The sequence below is a fragment of the Heterocephalus glaber genome, unplaced genomic scaffold, assembly GCF_053883595.1.
Source record: "Heterocephalus glaber isolate CG9 unplaced genomic scaffold, H.glaber_assembly_v1.0 deba00000470, whole genome shotgun sequence".
Classification (NCBI taxonomy): Eukaryota; Metazoa; Chordata; class Mammalia; order Rodentia; family Bathyergidae; genus Heterocephalus; species Heterocephalus glaber.
This window is the reverse complement of record NW_028258145.1, coordinates 28,145,031-28,165,283: the sequence shown is the minus strand read 5'-3', so window position 1 is coordinate 28,165,283 and position 20,253 is coordinate 28,145,031. Positions and strand designations below refer to the sequence as shown.

General features: G+C 41.5%; 1 protein-coding gene across 8 annotated transcripts in view; it reads left to right on the top strand.

Annotated features, from left to right (window-relative positions):
- The window catches only part of Sema4f (ssemaphorin 4F), a 170,699-nt gene that overhangs the window by 55,164 nt on the left and 95,282 nt on the right, over positions 1-20,253 (top strand). For 3 of the 8 annotated variants that reach the window (XR_015447678.1, XM_087202139.1, XM_004844654.3), the window contains exons 1-6: positions 1,692-1,956; positions 4,474-4,625; positions 5,315-5,374; positions 5,596-5,694; positions 10,562-10,655; positions 20,085-20,204. Coding sequence is in view for 7 of the 8 variants with exons in the window: in XM_087202139.1 (XP_087058265.1) it covers positions 1,812-1,956; positions 4,474-4,625; positions 5,315-5,374; positions 5,596-5,694; positions 10,562-10,655; positions 20,085-20,204 (670 nt within the window). In the remaining variant the exon portion in view is untranslated. The other 5 variants (XM_021258255.2, XM_087202132.1, XM_004844655.3 and 2 more) reach the window with 5 other exon arrangements.

The window sequence follows — 20,253 nt, the reverse complement described above, 5'->3', positions numbered from 1 at the left end:
GGCTAGCTGGCGTCCTATATGCCTCACTTATCTGTATGTCAAGTTCTTTTCCCCTCCTTGGGAAGTTTTTTGCCATCACTTCTGTGAAGAGTTTTTTTATGTCATCTGCACTCTCTCCTCTTTCTTCATTGACTCCAACCAGTCTTATGTTGTTCTTCTTTGCATCGTCTAGCAGCTGCTGGATTGATTTCTCGTGTTCCCTTACAATTTTAAAGCAATTTTTCTTTTCCTTCTCACTAATTGCAATCTTATCTTCTATATGTGAAATTCTATCCTCACACTGGTTCATTCTGCTGCGCAGACTTTCGATGGAGTTTTTAATCTTTTGGAAATCTGTTTGTATCTGTTTTATGGATTCCATTTTTTTCCTATGTTGGGATTCCATCATGTTCCTCAGATCCTCTATTTTTTTATGTGTCCTCTGTAGATTATTAATCATGTCTTGCACCATAAGCAAGATCTTTGCTGTTATCTGAGCAATTATTTCTGATTTCATTTTTCCCAGATCCTCTTTTGTTGCCAGTTCAGAGAGTCCAGGTGGTTGAGTATCAGAGTGTTCCATCTCGTTTCCCTTTGGGGTTGCTGTAGGTGATCTGGAAGTCTGTTTTTGAGGCTTGTTTATGTGTCTTCTCATTTCCACGGGTGTGTGGGGGTGCTTCTGGCACCCATGAGGCTCACCTTCTCTGCCCTAGGAGCTTGGGATGGCAGCGGGGGAACTTCCTTCCGGGTGCTGGGACTGGCTCACCTTCTTGGCCCTAGGAGCCTGGGATGGCAGGGGCGAGCTTCCTTCCAGGTGCTGGGACCGGCTGAGCTTCACTCCTATTTGATATCTTGACTGTAATCTCATTAGAGACCAGAGCCAGAACATACAGCCTGAAACTGCCACAGAAATACTGAGAGATAAATGTTTATTGTTGTAAACTGCCAAATATTGAAGTTAATTTGTTGTATTTGTTATGCAGCCTAGATAACTAATACAAAGGTGGATGAAAGAGGAGAAACCAATAATTACCTGCAAGGCTATAAATTAAGAGGACTAAATGCTTTAAGAAAGAACTGAGATTAGGATGAGGAAGGCAATTGTGTTCAGGACTGTATTTGGCTTGTCTGTAGGATATTCAAGTGGAGCTGTCCCATAGGCAGTATTTGTTCCTTACCCTCAAAGGCCTGCTTATTCTTGAAGACTCAATTCCAATGTTACCTCTTCTGTGAAACTCCTTTTTTAGACAAAAATCTATCCCTTTTGATATACGTTACTAAGGCAAACATGCATTGCTTTGTGTTGTAATTTATTTGCAGTTATTTGTTTACATTTGGGGGGCCCACTGCACTGTGAGCTCCCTAAAGGTAAGGACTGATTTTTAGTACTTTTTGTGTCATATCTTTGTGTGTGTGTGTGTATGAGTGTGTGTTACGCTGGTAGTAATTCCCAGGAATTTGGTGCGTATACTCACTTACATATTTTCCCTATAGTACAGATACTGGCATTTGATATTTTCGAGCGATTGGAGCAAACTTGCCACTCCCGAGAGGATCACCGCCAGTACACTTCCGAGTACAACTTCCACCTTTAACTGTGTCTAGCTCTGCCTCTGCCTAGGTTGGGCTTCTGCTCCTTAGTCCCGCCTCTACTCAATTATGATTGGCTTGAAGAAGAAAACGATCCGTCATTGGTCCCTTTGGAGGGGCAGGAGCCGGGTTGTTCCATCTAGCGGCGCAAGCCGAATTCTGCCGAGGGGACCCGACTGCGCCACGGCCCTAAATTGAAGGCTGCTGGACGCGCCCCACCCAACAGCCAGGTGGAGCCAGCGATGCTGGCCTGGGATGCAAGGCCCCGCCCGGGCCCCGGGCCGCCTCTGGCCTTACCCTTCCCGCTGGTACTGCTCATGGTGTTGAGTGGCTCTGTGTCCGGCCGCGTCCCCCGTTCGGTTCCCAGGACCTCGCTTCCCATCTCCGGTAAGGCGCGGACGCCCTCGCCCTTAGTCCCTCCCTTGCACCGCGCCCACCCCTCGCCGGCAGGTGTCACCCCAACCCCAAACCCAACCCGGGGACAGCGTCCGGAGCGCCCCAACGCTTTGCACAGCGTCTCACGGCGCACTCTCCGCTGGAACCCGGATGAAATCCCCACGCTGTGCTACTCCATCGCAGGCCCGGCCGGGGCCTCCTCACACCTCGGCTTCCACGACGCACCCTGGCTGCTTCCTCAGGCCCATACCGTGCAGATACCGACACTGAGGCCCAGGAAGGGAATGGGATTGCTGGAGGTTGTCCATTTCATTGTTCTTCCCTCACCTTTATTTTCTTGTTCTACCCGCAAATACACCTAATCCATCACCATCACTTCGGTTGGAAGCCTATTCTGCTACCAGACCGTTCATTCTTTCATTCTAATCTAACCACTTACCTCATCCGAACCTCAGTCCGCAGCTCTAGCTTTCCAACTTCCCTATCAGTAACATTCCCACAGCCACATAACCCTCCTGCCCTGTTCACAACCTTCATCTTCGTAACCGACTTTCCAGTCCTTTCGAATCTCTCGACACCACCTCCTATTACCAGATTCACCTTACCCTTTGAAATTCCTCATAGCTCCCTGGTCCATCTGCCCATTCACTACATTAAATGTTGGAAAACCAGTGAGTTGATTTAAAGTTCTGCTTAAGTGATTTTGAAAGTCTTCAGAAAGAAAAAGGAGAGGGAGGGTCATGTTTCTTTGAAAAGACGTGAAGGAAGCCAGGGATGCCTCACGGTTAAGAGTGGTTACTCACAGTTTAGAGACTCTATTGAGGTGCGTATGCATGTGGCATGGACCTTGTTTCTTCTCAGTATTAACGCACTGGGCAGACAGAACCAGTGAAGCCAAAAGTACAACCTCTTGGTAAAAGCGCACAACTGGTCAATAGTAATTTACAGTCTGTACACAGCCCAGTGACATACAGGGATGCTATGAATCCAGAGGCAAAGGTGTGGTTAGAGCTTGGGGTTTCAATTCTTGCTGAAGCAATAGCCACAAAGTAAATTAAGGTTGCCAGGCTAAGTTGATGTCCAGGAATCCAGAGGAGTCTAGAAGGCAAGGTGTTACAAAAGGAGGTTGGGTAATTCAGGGTTTATACTAAGCATGAGAGAGTAGAAAGAGTACAGCAGAGAGGAGTGTGGGTGTATGTGGAAGGATGAAGCAGGTGGGGCTTAGGTCAGCACATCTCAGAATGAATGGTCTGGTGCCCGTCTGCTGTCTTGAGGCATTTGAGCAGATGAAGCAGGCAGAGCAGAGCTCTACTGGTGCAAGGGTAGGATCCCCAGAGCCAAAAGATAAGCTAGGAAGGTAAATTCATGAAAAGTTATTTGTATGATCTTTAAATAGATAAGAGTTTTTAAGTGCTGATGTATGAGTTCTGTATTTGGCAAAAACAACCCATGCCTAAGGAAGAAAGGGACCATTTGTGAAACATCATAGTGTGTGCCAGGTGTTTCCACATGTTATCTCATTTAATTTTCTAAACCCTGGATGGTGGTGTTTCCAGATGAGGAAAGATACTCAGAGAGGGCAAGTAACTTTCTCAGGATCATACATCTGGTAAGTGGAAGAGCCACATTTAACCTCAGGCTGGGCTATTTCTGGAACACATACTCTTTCCACTATACACTCTGTAGGTCAAGGATTGTAGACAAGAGAGAAGATAGACTCCTGATGTTAGTAAAAGAATGAAACATTTCAGCCAGACATGGTGGTACCTGCCTGCGATCTTAGAACTCTGGGAAGCTGAGGTGGGAGGATCACAAGTTCCAGCCTAGCTTGGGGAGGTTTAGCAATTTAGGCCTGTCTCAAAAAAAAAAAAAAAAAAAGGACCAGGGATTTAGCTCAGTGGTTCCACTGCCTGCCTCGCAAGTGCAAGGTCCTGAGTTTGATCCCCGGTATCAAAAAAAAGAAAAAGCTGGAGATATAGCTCAGTGGGAAGGCCCTGGATTCAATCCCTAGTATCATAAATAAATAAATGAATAAATAAATAAAGCATTTCTAAGCAAGAAGAAGTTACTATTCAGCAGTGATTTTAAAAAATTAGGAAAGGGGCCAGGGATTTAGCTCAGTGGTTCCGCTGCCTGCTTCGCAAGCAGAAGGACCTGAGTTTGATCCCCAGTACCAAAAAAAAAAAAAAAAGGAAAGTATTGTACCTTGTATTTTCAAATTATGTATTACATTGCTATAAGCAGAGATTACAGACTTAATAATTATGCTGTTATTTTCATACAGTATTTCATTTTTGTAGGAAAGCATCCTTGACTGCATTGTGTGCTAAATATTCTTGTCTCATCAGTTGTCTGTCTTTTAGGAAGTGTAGATAATTGGCCTGTCACGGCTCTGTTTTTTCCTTTGATGGCTGTCAAATAAATGATACTTGGATGAAAACAAAAATTGGCCCCTTTGGCTCTGCCCTTCTGATACCATTTTCCTCTTTCCTCCTTTCTTCCTACCAGAGGCTGACGCCTATCTCACCAGGTTTGCTGTCCCTCATACATACGATTACTCTGTTCTCCTTGTGGATCCTGCTACCCAAACTCTTTATGTCGGCGCCCGAGACACCATCTTCGCTTTATCTCTGCCCTTCTCAGGGGAGAGACCCCGAAGGGTGAGAGATGAGAGTGGGAGGATACCAGTCCCCATAGCATTTGCTAGATTAATAGTTTTATAGGGCTGGGGTTTAGCTCAGTGGTGCTGCCACCTGCCTTGCAAGCGCAAGGTCCCAAGTTCCATCCCCAGCACCAAAAAAAAAAAAGTTTTATGGGCAGTAGTGGGAGGGTTCATTACTAAAGATATAATTGTCATGATAGAGGGGTTGTCTTTTCATTGACTTGGCTGAGCGTGATGGGGAGTCATGGTGACTGAGGAAGCTATTGGGGAGGTTCATGATGATGATGATGAGGCCACAGTGATCAGGTTTCAGGGAAGAGTGGGCAGATGGATTATTACAATTGCCATACTCTAGGAGGCAGCTCTCAAACTGTTTTGGCTACCCATTAGTATTGTGTCCCAGTGCACAGACATGTACTGAAGAAAGTTTCCTCCTCACAGTAGTTTCTATGTGATACATTCTGATACGTGCTATTATATTTCATTAAAAACAATGTGGTTTGTGGTCACAATTGATTTTATTACTCATTGCTGGGTGGTGACCTCCAGTTTGAAAAGCAGTGCTCTAGAGGGATCGCAGAAGTTCCCAAATTGAGGGAGGTTATGGAACTGTTTCACCCCACCTTGATCTTGAGGGAGTTTAAGGTAGAAGGAATCTGAGGAAAATGGCCACTTCTCCTTTCTCAGATTGACTGGATGGTGCCTGAGGCTCACAGACAGAACTGTAAGAAGAAAGGCAAGAAAGAGGTAGGTATAAATTCTGGCCCTGTCCTGTGTTTTTGTTGAGTCCTTGATCCAGCCCTGACTTGCTGTCTGTCCCCTGTTGCTCCCATCACAATGGGCCCAGGCAGGGATGAAGCCATCACCCATCATCCCTGATCCCAGAGCTGCGTCTAACTGTCTTGAAGCTAGCTGACCTTCTGCATACTTGCTGCTTCTGATTCTCTCTAACCATCTCTGACCCCCAGGATGAATGTCACAATTTTGTCCAGATTCTCGTCATTGCCAATGCCTCTCACCTCCTCACTTGTGGCACCTTCGCTTTTGATCCGAAGTGCGGGGTTATTGTGAGTGAAAGGGGTGGGAGAAGAGGGAGAAAGTGCCTGCACCAGTGTGAGTTATTTGGGGGTGGTGAGTGGGAGGATGGGAAGGCTTTTCAGTGAGTGATCATGTTGGGTGTGCTTAAGTCAACCACTATGCATGATAAGCGTTGGGGGAAGGGGACGTCTTCACAGGAAGGGTAGCATGCAGAGGGAGAGGGAGGTTGTCTGTAGAGGGTGAGGTGTACAAAGTATAAAAAGAGATGTAGTAGGACAGTTAGGAAAGAAGTTAGGGATGCTGGTTGGGGAGTGGGGAGGACAAATTCAAGAAACTTCAGAAACCAGGAACTCCTATTTCCCTTTCCCTGTGAATGCTTTGGCCAGGATGTCTGCATTTGTTTCTTAGTGTAGCGAATGTCTGTTTCTTTCCCTAATAGCTTGTAACTCTCTTGCCACCTTCCCTCACCTCCACTTGCACCCTCATTCTGTGGGATATGACTCTCTGCTCTCTGCCTTGTGATGTCACTGCCCACTAATGTGATACCTACTAGACCCATATTTTGAATCTTGCCTTCAGGGTAAGCACTCTGTCAGCCATGTTTTCTTTTGGATCCGGTTCATTACTGCTGAAGGCCTGGGCTTCACCATCCTCATACCCAAGCAGTCTTGGGACACGTTTACTCCTCTGGTCATGGCCACATGAATCCCTGGGATGGTGACTGTTCTTAAACTCTCAGCTTTCCCCATCAGTTATACAGCAGCCAGCACTAGTCCTCTGGCAACACACACTTGTATATAGGCTCTAGTGTGGGTTAAAAACCTCACATGTCCATTGTATCCAGTGGAATACAGCATCTCCTTTCATTCTTTTGTTTTGGCACCGGGGATTGAACTTGGGACCTTGCGCTTTTGAGGCAGGTGGCAGAACCACTGAGCTAAATCCTCGGCCCAGCATCTCCTTTCTTGATCTTGATCCTTAACTGTAGATCTTGACTGTATACGTCTGTAGTTTTCAGTGATCCAATAATCCAGCTGGATCTAGTCAATGTGTATCTCTAAACCTCTCTTCATTGTAGACCATCCTCATATCTTTGGCTCAGGAGGGTATAAGTGTATATGCTGGATTGCTACAGTTAGTCCCTCTAGGTGAGCCCTGGGGTTGGTTGGAGTTGTGTTGAGTCCTTTCCATAATGTGGGTGATGGGCTCCTTAGAAAAGCCTGGATAGCTCCCTCATCCTGGTATGCTTTTCCACTTCAAGGTGGTATAAAAAAATCCCTACATTCCATCAGGTAATGTTGAGATTCTAGTTTTCCTACAGTTCTCAACAAGCTTACAAAGCAGTAGTGATGTTGTCATTGCCATATGTGGTCATTTCTGGTCTACACAGGCTCATGGATCACATGAATGTGAATATCAGAGCCATGGGCTAGAGACAGTGTGATCATCAAGATAGTGTTGTAGGGTTTTCTGGTTTTCCTTGTGACCAAATGGTTGTTAGATAAGGTCTCTAGATAGAAAATATTCTGGACATATCTATTAGGATTTGTGTGACTTGAATTGGACCTCTATCCATTCTTGAAGGACATCAGCAACACAGAATGAAGCCAGGTTCTGTGTCTTGTACTCCTTCCAGTTTGGCTCTTTGAACCCTCCTGTAGAGCAGACTCATGAAATGAGGGGCTATTCTTGGTCAAAGATCATTTGTAGGAGAAAGAAGGCAGTTCTGTTATGGTTATTCAAGCCATATCCTGAGCCTGCTCTATAGACTTTTTGAACATTCTCTTTTGCTTTTACCTGTCTTATCCCAGTTGGCAATCTCAGTCTGCTTCGCAAAGTTCTTAACTTAGTGCTTGAACTTCTCATGTCCTAAACTGATGATGCAGAGACTATATATAACTTTTTCTGAGAGGGTTGATCTAGACACAACAACTTGCTCAGAATTGTTCATGTTGAAATGGGATTCTTTTTTGGGGGCCGGGTACCTGAGATCAAACTCAGGACTTTGTGCTTTTGAGGCAGGCACGGGGTGCCACTGAGCTAACTCCCTGGCCCTGAAATGAGATTCTTACAAAAAGGAAGTTGAAACACTGGATCTACCATTTCTAACAATGGAGTGCTTTCCCTCAATGTTATCTCATCAGACATTGGAGGAAAATATGTTAGTTTGATTTGTTGAGGAAATTCCAGCAGTTAACAGAGAAAAATGTTAGGCTTCTAACAGTGACAACAATGATGACCACTTGGTTGTGGGCTTGGTATTAGTACTTTACATTTATGATTAGGCTTAATTTTCATGATGATACTTAAGTATTATTTATTTCCATTTTGTAAGCAAGGAAATTGAAGTTTAGAGGAAATAGCTATCCTATCTAAGATTCTGTAGCTAGAAGAAACAGAGCCAAAATCTAAGTCTAGATTTGTCTGGCTCTTTTCTTCTACTCTGTGTCACTAATCCAGCCTGTAGCCCAGAAGACCTTATCTGGCCTCAGTTTCTTGTGGCATGTGACATGTTTCATGTATCAGGGACTATCTTTCTTTTCTTTTTTGTATTTATATGCCTTCTTCCCTTCTTGACAAAGGGCAGAGGACCAGTTCCAACCTCACTGCTTAATGAGAGCCTTCCTGTTTAGCCCTGGCTTTCACCTTGTGGGACTTGCCTTCACTACAGCTGATCTTTGGGAGATTCTGCTGACTGACACAATAATACAGTGACAAATCTAAACATATCAATAGAGAATATAGTGGAAAGGTCTTGCCCCTTTGAAGCCGGAGCGAAAGGTCATTTTGACTGCAAGGTAATCAGAGCCTATCTAGTATTTTAATGAGAAGCTCATTTTCTCAATGATAAGAAGGACTGGGAGGATGAGAAGGATAAGAAAGATGGGAGAAACTGGAAGGAGACTACTTTTGGCATGCTGACTTTTAAGGAGTTGATAGTTGATCTCTCCGAGAGAGTCTAGCAGTCAAACGAAAACATGGACTAGGGTTTGGAAAACATTAGACTCAGATTTTAGGGAATGATTTACATAGAAGGGCTGGAGATATAAGAATGAATGGGACTTTTTTTTTGGTACTTTTTTTTTTTGGACTTTTTTTTTTGGAACTCGGGCACAGCAGGTGGCGGAAACCACTGAGCTAAATCCCCAGCCCATGAATGGGACTTTTGAAGGATATGTGAAAAGGACTTTGAATAGGTCTTAAAGATGCACATGTAGGTACTAAAGAAGAGATAGAGAAACAATAATTTGGTAGGAATAGGGACTCCAGAAAGGTAGAGTTTCAAGAGCCAAAAAATAGAGTATTTCAAGGAAGACAGTGAATCAAGTGTCAAATGGTGCATAAAGGTGGGAGAGATTGAGAACTGAGAAAAGGCTTATATTTTTAGTCTTTGGTGAAATGTGAGGGAAAACTGAAAGCTCTTAGACATAGATATGGGAAAACATGTTTTCCAGGATTAGATGATTTGATTTGGGTAGAATAGAGATTATTTTAAGATGTAGCGGAAAATAAATAGATCAAATCAGAATTTATACTCTAGGCAGTGGGCCTTTTTGTACTCATGCTCAAAATTCTACTGTCTGGTAAGTGGCTGATACTTTGGAGAGTAAAACTGGGGTGGATATACAAAGTGGAGGTAGGGCTAGATAGCATAGCGAAAAGAGGTTACTGGGAGATTCAGGGGAGAGTGAAGAGGGACAGGAGCAGGTGATAACCTCCATTTCCAGAGCCTGAACTCTTTGCTAATCTTGCTAATTGCAGAACTGTTAACTTTCTTCTCAGGAGAGGGTGCTCCCCTGATACACAAGTGAAATACTTGTGCCTCTGAGGGGTGTTCCATTCCAGTAGGGTCTTTTGACCTAATATCCCCTTTTTGGGGACCCCAGATCATATCTCATTTTAATAGACTGCCTTTAAGAGCTTCTGAGTAAAATACCTTGTTTGCCATTTACAGCAAAGAGATGAGCAATCTGAATGGGCCAGTAGTTTATATATGTTAAGCTTCCAGCTAACATCAAAGAAGTTAAGCTGTAGCCATACTGTATGTCCACCCAGTTAGTGAGCTGGAGATAGCATGCCTGCATTCCATGTCATAACTTTGATTCCCAACCAGCTACAGTTAACTTCCTTTTCAGTCCTAGGTTGAAATCATCCTTGATTTCCATCTTTAGATACTATCTTGACACCTCTTCTAGCTAGGATGCTAGACTAAGGTAACTTCTGGCTGGCCCCGCTGGAACTCTTGAATCCTACCCAGGTCAGTTCCTCTGAAGTCTGTGGAAGAGGAATATACTTACCTATCAGATTCTCAAATTCAGATCTGCGCTTCAGGTCATTCTTCACTGACTTTGTGGTTTTTCTTCCTCACTTGGATATATGACTCTAGGCCTGTCTTTCACCCTTGGTGTAGGAATAGGGGGAGGATGGTCCTTTTCTCTCTAGATCCCTGGACTTCAGCTGATCCTCTATCAGCCTGCAGTTTTCTTTGACCTTCCTTAGAGGTCCAGCCCTTAGGAAGCTGCTATGTTCCCTGATCCTCTTCATTCTGTAGAACATTATTTAGTAAATTGCAAGCTCTACAGTTAGTAGTGCACCAGCAGAAATACCTCATCCAGCCTCAGTATTTTCTAGGACCATCCTAGGTGCTCCTTTATCAGGGCACGTGGCTGACAGGTACTAAAGGAATTAAGGAAAAAGCAATAAACTGATGCAAAAGGGATAGCAGAGACAGGAAATGAGGACTATGTAGAAGAATTAGAAGTAGGTGATGGTGGGGATAGTAGTCAGGGGAGGGACATGGATGGGCATTGTCTTCCTTCATCTGACGATCTTTGTACTTCTCACCATAAACCTTTCCCCATGACCCTAAACCATTTGCCCCCTTATGATCTGTAGGATGTGTCCAGTTTCCAGCAGGTTGAAAGACTTGAGAGTGGCCGGGGGAAATGTCCTTTTGAGCCAGCTCAGCGGTCAGCAGCTGTAATGGCTGGTGAGTGGGGAGAGACAAGATCATGTGATTTCTTGCTCTAATTGCTTCCTTCCCCACCCCTGCTGTTGGAATTTCTATGTCATTTCTTTCCTTGGAGTGTTTGTTATTCCTCTTTTTTTTCTTTTTTTTTTTTTTTTGCCTTTCTTGTTCTTCCCTGAGTGCTTGGGACCAAAGAAGAATCTACTACAATGCATATTGTAATAAATTTGGAAAAAGCATTAAGAAAAACATAAGTCTAGAACAGCACTGTCTAAAATGTCTTTGTATGATGATGGAAATGTACTACATCTGCACTGTCCAATTCAGTAGCCACTTGCTGTTGTGGCTGTTGAGCCCTTGAAATGTGACTATTGTGACTAAAGGAAGCCATTTTAAATTTAATTTTATATAAACAGCCCCATGTGTCTAGTGGCTACCATATTCTTTTTTTTTTTTTTTTTGGTATCAGGGATCAAACTTGGGACCTTGAGCTTTTGAGGCAGGCGGCGGAACCACTGAGCTAAATCCCTGGCCCTGGTGGCTACCATATTAAGGCAGTTCTAGAATATCTCTTCTTATAAAACCACTGCTAGTGTCTTAGTTTATTTCTTTCTAGCCTTTTAAATGTGTCTGTGCACAACCATATACACATAGGCACATACAGTTTACTACCTGGTGCTTTGTTGTTCAGGGGAATCAGTAATGACTGTTAAATACATTCCTGTGGTTGCTTCCTTTGACCAAGCCATCTACAATTATGCAAGTCTGGAATGGTTCATCATAGATCATGCCTGAATCTCTTCTGGAGAATGACTGTCTAATTCTTTGGTAGCCAGAGAGCAAATTGTTTTTGTGACTCATACTGTATTTTAGGTTATACCACCCCACATATACCCTCCAAATTCATTGAAAACCTAGATGTTTTCTCGTGATAGTGTTATAAAGCAGATTAATGGAAATTTTATATAACACTTTTATACTTTATATATATGAATTTGAATTTTGTCGTATAACTTTATATGGTAGGAATTTCTTTATAATTCTGAAATTGTAAAGTTAATTTTTAATGGGATCAAGTTACTCATTCTCTGAACATACCATAAATTAAGCAATTCCAAATTGTTATTTTATTTAGTTTACTCCAAAGTTTTTGTTATTATCTACATTGCTGTAGTGAATATTTTTGTTCATATTTTTGTTGTTGTTTTTTGAGACAGGGTCTGGCTATGTAGTTCAGGCTGGCCTTGAACTCACTATGTAGCCCAGGGTGCGCTTGAACTCAGGGCCATCCTCCTGTCTCAGCCTCCCAATTGCTGGGATTATAGGCATGCGCCACGACACCTGGTGACTGTTCATATTTTTTTGTCCTCATTTTAGATCATCCTAGAAATGGATTAATATAGCAAAGGGTGTGAACATTTATGGCTCATTATCTGTTGCTAATTGAGTTTTTAGAAAGGGTGTACCAATTTACACCCTAAGCCAGAAATATATGAGTGTTTTGTTTTCTCACGTAAATTTCACCATAATATATTGTAATTTAAAAATCTTTGCTAATTTGAGACTTAAAAATGGTATATTATTTGAATTTGTGTTTCTTTGAACATTAGTGAAGTTGAACATTTTTCATGTTTTAGTGCTTATTTTTATTTCTTCCTTATCAAATCCTCTGTTTATATCCTTGGGGCAGTTACTGGTAGAATACTAGTGTTCTGACCTACATACCTTTTGCTTTGAGATCTGTCTATCCAACCACCACAACCACCACCACCACCATCACCAGTACTGGGGATTGAATCCTTTGCACTGAGTTACATTCCCAGACCTTTTTGTCTACTTTTTATTTTGAGACAGGGTCTCACTAAATTGCTGAATTGCTCAGACTGGGCTTAAACTTGCAGTCCTCCTGCCTTAGCCTTCCAGAGAACTGGGATCCAAGTTATATTTTTCAAAGTTCAGTCTGTCTGCATGTAGAGAGCAGATAAGAAATTTTCTCCTTTAATTTTTTTCTCAAAAATTTCTTCTTTGATATATTTAAAATTAACTTTGATGAATGGTATGAGATAGGGAATCTAAGTTAATTTTTCCTAGCTAGTAGTTAGTTACTTAGTGACATTAATTATACTGTTTTTCTTTCTTCACTGACTTGTGCTGCCAACTTTATCATAAAATTGATATTTTATGTACTTCTGAACAGTATTTTATGTGAATTAAAAATTGGGACACAGGATCTACCAATGAAAATTTTTCTTATGTATAACTTTATTTTAGGAAAAGTCTTAAAAGCTATACAGATTAAATCATTCTCTAGTTGTGTAAGTCACATGTAAGTTAATGACTTTCCTTTTCTGAAAAATAATAAAATAAACCGGGGATTTAGCTCAGTGGTTCCGGCGCCTGCCTTGCAAGTGCAAGGTACCGAGTTTGATCCCTGGTACCAAAAATAATAAAATAATGTAAAATTTTTTGAAAGTAGCATAATGTACATGGTAAGTAAACACAAAGTTTGAGTTGTCATAATTATTATCTACTGCTGCGATTGATGAGATCTTGTTTATACTCATACATATTTGATACTACACTTTATCTTAGCCTGAGAAGCGATTACTCATTAGGCTGAGAAGCGATTACTCATACCTGTTTAGTAAATAAAACAAAAGTTTAGTAAATATTTTTCTTGGCTTTTATCAACATTTTTGGCAAAAACTCTGAGCCATTAATTGGAATCATTAAGAAAGATTGCTAAGTTTTAGTCATAAATATCTCTTGATTCTACAGAATTGTCAACAGAAATGACTTCTCAGTTGCAATAATCCAAAGTAATCAATTAACATGCTTTGTTTCAAGTAGTAATCTTTAAGGATTGTGACTGCATAATTTCTCTTTGTTTAATCAGCAAATGAATTCATATTAGGATGTGATTTAAGAAGACAAATTTCATAAATAAAGTTGCTGTATGACAAAGTGGAAAGAGAGAGCATTTCAGTCTTCTTTTTTCAAATGATAACATTCTGGGTTGGCCAAAGAAAGAAAAAAATTTAGGATTGTCTTTCAACTGGCAATTGATAGAAGTTATCAGAACACATTTTTTAGCTTAGAACGGCTATCCCCAATTAGAATCTCTGTGTCTCCAGATGCCTCAGATTCCAGTCACAGTCAATACCAGTATTATAAATTTTGTCTGTAGTTCTTGCTTTATAGGGCTATCATTTAAAATTTTTTTCTTGTACTTCTTAAGTGGCAGTATTCACTTTTAGTATTGATCCATTATGTTCTATTGTCCTTCTGTTTTGAAAATATCAATATAGAAACTAGTCCAAACAGTATGTAAGAATTAACCCAAAATTCCCAGTTAGTTTTGTAAAACTATCTTTAACAAAAATAGAGGTATTTTGAAATTTTAAAAAAAGAATTTTTAGTAATGAAAATGTTACTGGGCTATAATACCAGAAGTATTTATTTACATTATAAAAATTACAATGTGCATTGTAGAAAGTTTAGAAATATATAAAGAAGAAAGTGAAAATTTTATCATCACCAGGTAATTACTGTTATTATGGAGTATACTGAATATTTTCTCTTACTGTGTCTGTCTATGTGTATGTGTGCATTTATAAATAAGGAGGAATTATCATGCTTACTTCATTTAATATTAAGCATTTTCCTATCATAGAAATTGTATAATTATTCAAAACATAGTTTGTAGTAATTGCATATTCTTCTTTCACATGGATGATATTCCCATGTAATTATGCATTCCACTTTTAAAATTAACTATTGGTCATATAAAGAATGCTGCAACCAAAATCCTTTTATACAATTGTTAAGTCAGTCCTTTATGTGACTTTAATAAATGGCATATAAGACAATCCAGTATGTGGAATTGTTAGGTTGAAGGGTGTAAAGATTTTGATGGTGGTTGATGGATTTTGATAAATTGCCTCTAGTTAGTCCTACCACCAGTGATGAGTCTGTTTCATTTCACCCTTGTAAGTTCCAAGTAATATAGTTACCAAACATACAAAATAACAGTGGCTTCCTCTGCTGTATTCTGTTTGGCATTTCTGCTAGTGAGGGTGAATAATTTTTCATGTATTTATTGGGATTTGAATGTCTTTTGGGAAAAGCTTCATAAGTCTAGTTTTCAAATATGGCATTTATCCATACTGCCCTTAGATAAAATTAGCAAAATGATCTCAGTGTCTTTATTTGTACTGTTCAAGTTTGGAAGAATATATTTTTAAAAATAAATTTTATTTTATCCAATTTCCCCCCTTTAAGCCCCCTCCCCTTCCTATGTACAGAAGCTTTGTTTCTATTTTTTCCTTCTGGAAGAATGTACTTTGACAGTAACATTTAGCCTAAAATCACTGGTGAGTCTTTCTCAGTCTCCTTGGTAGGTTTTTTTGTCTTCTGCTCATTTTTTAAGTGTTAGGGTTCCTTAGGCTGCCACCAAGCAACTCCTTGCTCAATGTAGTTGTGATCTCAACCAGCCCCATTGTTTCTTTTTCTGCCACATTTTGGTGCTTCCCCAATCTGTATCTGCCTCCCAGACATTATCGAGGTATAAACCACATATCCAGCTGCCTTTCAGACATCTGCCTTTCAGCTGCCTTTCAGACATCTTTCAGACTTGGATGTCCCACAGGAATCTCAAAATCATCATCTTCGCTTACTTTCCCCAAAATTGCTCCTCTACCAGCATTTCTTTGTCGGAGTGCACAGTGCTACTACTTACCTAGGTACTCAAACTACAGCCAGCAGTCAGTCTGTCTTGGTTCCTCCCTTCCATATCCTGTAGTAAATCAAGCTTTCATCAAGATGAGCAGAAGCTCTTTGGAAACCCATCCTGTGCTTTTTTTTTATCCACTGCTTTCAGTGTATCTTGTGATAATGCATTGGCAAGAAATGCTGCGAATTGTTGCAGATGCACTGGCTGCTGGTACCTTTTGGGGGCCAACCCTACCTCTTAAATCCAGAAAACACTGCATCTTCAGTGATCTAATTATGGCTTACTAAAAGGCTGTTAAAAAAAAGTATTCACCTGGCTCAATCCGTAGATAAGGAAATAGAGAACATTAAAGTAGGAGGTATCTACCCTAAAAAGAATCTGAACTTGAGGAGAAAAAGGGGTGCAAAAAACAGGGCCAGAGCATGTTTAAAATCTTTTGAAAACTAAGGAACATGTAATTCTTATGCTTCTTTGAAAAGGCTCCTTTTAAATTCTCCTTTTAAAAGTGAGCATTTTGGGGCCAGGGATGTAGCTCAGTTGTTCCGTGCCTGCCTGGCAAGTGCAACGTCCCGAGTTCAATTCCCAGTACCTCTCCCCTCAAAGTGAGCATTTTGCCATCAGAATGGAAAATTGAAACCTCCATGGTTTCAATATTCCCTGTCATGCCATACATCCTAGCATGTCAGTTTTGGGGTACTAACACTTTTGGGAGGCCTGGGTTCACAGGCTTTCTATCTGCACAAGTAGGGATCCATTTTCACACATAATTGTGGTTTTTTTCTTTGCCTATGATTCTTCATGTTTTGTGGCTTTCAATCTTTTGTTTTTGTATTTCTAAAATGAAGTATCTTATTGAGGTTACAAAGCTAAGTACAAAAAATGAATATAAAAAAGTAAAAAAATCACTTCTGATTCCATTAATCATAAAGATACATCATCACTGTAGAGTTACAGCTTCTTCAAAAATCTTTTCTATGTCTGTGGATAGTATATGTATTTTTTAAAAACAGGGCTGAATTAGCTCCAGTGGGGTTTTTTCCCCCTAACTAGCTTGTCCACTGAATTTAACTGTGGGCATCACTCTGTTTTGCACATAATCTTTTACTAACACTCAGCTGTGTATTTTAATTTTTATGGACTTGATCCACTGAGCACAAATTTGGCAAATGATTACATGTTCGGGGATATTTTATTATATGAACATTGCAATTCCATTGTACTGGAATTGGGAATTGATAGTGTCTTGGAAAATCTAGGTTACATAGTGGTCCTGTGTCATCCTGGCCTCGTGACTGTAATGCCTGCTGTGTCTTCTGTGTGTGTGTGTGTGTGTGTGTGTGTGTGTGTGTGTGTGTAAGACTGTCACATTCCCTTGGTGCTCCTGGAGCACTTATGCTCTGCTACTTCCTCCCAATGTGTCTGATCCATCCTGCAGTCCTGTGGTGTCAGTGACCTTCTGTTATTTTACCTTGAGTGTTCTCTTCTGCATTTCTAGGTTCCAGTGTTGCTAGCTCCCCCACTGATCCCTTAGAACATTTTGGGACCCTTTACCTCCATCCATTGTTGGGTTTTTGCATGCTGATCTATAGTCTTTTTACAGTATTTAGAATATTAATGATTATTTTCCTCCAACTTTATACTCTAAGCCATATTCTCAAAATAAATGTAACTGTCTCCTGTTCCACATCTCTTTCAGTCTTCAGGTGTCCACCACACAGATTCTGTGAGAGTTTGGCTTTAGGGTATTCTATGTATTGTGCTGTTAGGAAAAATTTTCAATCCAGCTCTTCTCTATCAACATTTTTCCCTCTTGGAAGTACAAAGCGTTGCCTCATTTACTGCCCCATTTACTGCTAGGACCTATGTTCAATATTTTTTTTTCTGAAATTCTCTGGAAGGGAATGAGATGTCATTTTGTAGCTCCCCTTTTCCTTCTGATAGCATATAGCTATTTGAGGTTTCATAAGGAGCTGTAACTAATGTGTATTGAATGCCGACCATGTGCCAGATCCTAGACAAGGCTCTGTAGTTGTTGATCTCATTGAACCTTCTGCACTTTCTCTGAGTGGAAGGTGGTGTTATCCTTATTCTACATTTGAAGAACCTGACGTTTAAGAAAGTTAATTTGCCCAGTATCATACAGCAAGTAGTAGTCAGGGTTCAAACCAAAGTCTTTCTGGTTCCAAATCACTTGGATTCTTTCCACAATCTCATTCCTTTTTTTTTTTTGAGATAAGTCTCAACATGTAGTTTAGATCAGCATTGAACTTTCTATGTAGCCTACACTGGCCTTGAGCTCATGGCAGTCCTCCTGCCTCAGTCTCCTAAATGCTGGGATTACAGATGTATGCCACCAAACTCAGTCCCACAATCTCAAATGATAGAACAGACTCCCTTTCCATTCCCTAAAGAGGTTTCCCACACCGCCACTGCTGCCCTGAGTCCTCCTGGGCCTTTTTTGCTCTGTTTTTCATAGGTCAGTTATCTTACCAGTGCCTCCCACATGCAACTTTTCTGAGCATGTGTGGCCTAGGGTGATTATTCTTCCCTCCATATGGCTTTCTTCTGCTTTCCTAGCAAGCATGAGTCCTGAAAGATCTTGCTAAGGCCCCCATTTACCAGCTCCCAGCACAGCAGTCTTCTTGCTTCTCCAGCTTTCTGACCTAGTCAGCAGCAGCTCCTCCTTCACTTAAACGGAGGACTTTTGTCTCATTTTGCCTTTCTCCCTATTGCCTTCCTGTTGTTCATCTTGTAACTTAAACAGGATGTGTGATGATTCTCAAGTTACTGACTCTGGTCCTGTTTCCCAGACCCTTCTCTTTAAATCCTTTCTAGTGTCTCTGACCCATGTCCTGAAGGCATATTTACCTTAGTATGGCCGAGGAACTCACTTCCCCTCCACTGCCTCCTTCATGGACCTTTCCTATCATTTTCTGGCTTGAGTAATATTATAATCTACTGTCATCAGCTGTGTAAGCTTAAGAGACATTATTTTACTCCATTTTGTCATATCTCACATTCAATTGACTTTCAAATCATGTTAATGGATTCTACTTCAGAAATATCTTCTAAGTCCACCTCCTTTATCCTCTCTGCCTTGTGTTTGTTCTGTCCTTTTACACTTGCCTGGATTGTGTGAATGGCCTGCAAATAGTATTATCTTCTAAAAAAAAAAAACTGGTTATGTTACTCTTCTCTTAAAAAATACCCCTGCCATTTTACTTTTCCCTGTAGGACACAGTCCATGTTGCTGGTATGGCAGAGTGGATTCTTCACAATCTGGGAGACCAACTCCACCCATCCATCATTATCTCTGCTCACCTGCCCTGCCTGGCAGCCCCCTCTGCCCCTTTGGGCTTCAGCCACTAGTATTCCACCAGCATTCATATGGCTCCCCTCTTTGCTGCATGCCTGTCTTTCTCCCCAAAGTTCCCCTTGTATGACAGATTTCTCATTCTTCAGACATGCTTTCTCCTAGGTAGATGTAGCTTGATCCTCCTATGTAACCCTGCTGCCCTCTTCTACTAGTTCCAACCTCCTAGTGTCTGACTATATGCTTGTCTTCCTGGCTCAAATGGGAATTCTTGAGGGCAGTAACATAGTCACCACCCAACATAGTGCCTTGTGGTGAAAGGATGTTATAGGTGGTGAAAGGATGTCATCTTGCTCTCTTCAGGGCACTTGTGATGCTCAGGACTGCTCCAGGGGTCCATGACTTTCTACTACACTGATTGATTATGTTCCTACTCATGTCTGAGTCCTTGGCAGTATTAGGGTGGCTGTAGTTCTTTCCTATTTAGCCCAAAGAATTGTGCCTCCCTTCCATCCCAGAGTGACTGATCTCTTCTCAAATCCCCAGCATTCCTGGAGTGTGTCTGCCCCTCCACTGTACAGGATAGAGGACCCAATTCCTTTGCTGCTTTCTCTGCTGTCTGTGAAGCCCCATTTATCCCCTGGGCTTGTGTTTTCTCAAATTTTCTCAAACTGAGGCCTGACCCACTTGCATCGAATAATTCTGATTTCTTGTTTGCAATTCAGGTTTTTGAGATACCCCTTAACTCTACTGAATAGGAATTTCTGGGCTCAGGGATTTGTATTTTGATTAAGCCCCCAAGTGATTTTAGTGTACTCTAGAGTTATGACTTTTTCCAGAGCAGTGTATGCCTACTGATACTCAGAAAACGAGTTCCCTGACTTTACCATAGTGGAAAACTTAAGTAATACTGGAATGTGCCACAAAGCCAGTGCCCCTCCACGAAGGTCACAGGATGATAAGCATATTACTGAGTAACTACACTAGCAACAAAAAACTCAAGACACAATCTGATTTCTACCAGGGAGCCCTTTATTCTTCCTTCATACCAGTGAACGTTTTGGCACAGTATTTTCTTCACATTGGTTTCTGTACTTCCCTAGGCTAATTTATTTGTATGTTTGCCATAAACTGATCTCTGTTATGTGCTTAGTGGTTTCTGGCATTGGTGGGCATTCAGGCCTGAGAGTTGCTGCTTTGCTTTATTCCCTAATTTATTTGTAAATTTATTTGTATGTTTATCATAAACTGATCCCTGTTATGTGCTTAGTGGTTTCTGGCATTGGTGGGCATTCAGGCCTGAGAGTTGCTGCTTTGCTTTATTCCCTGCTCCTCCCTGCCTGTAACCACCTTTGCTTCCCTCTGTGGGTCTCTGATAGCCCATCTCCTCCCTGTCACCCTACAGGGGGGATTCTCTATGCTGCCACTGTGAAAAACTACCTGGGGACGGAGCCAATTATCTCCCGGGCTGTGGGTCGCGCTGAGGACTGGATTCGCACAGAGACCTTGCCAGCCTGGCTTAATGGTGGGGAGAGGGAGACAGAGTCCCCTGAAGTACAGGCAGGGTGGAGGCT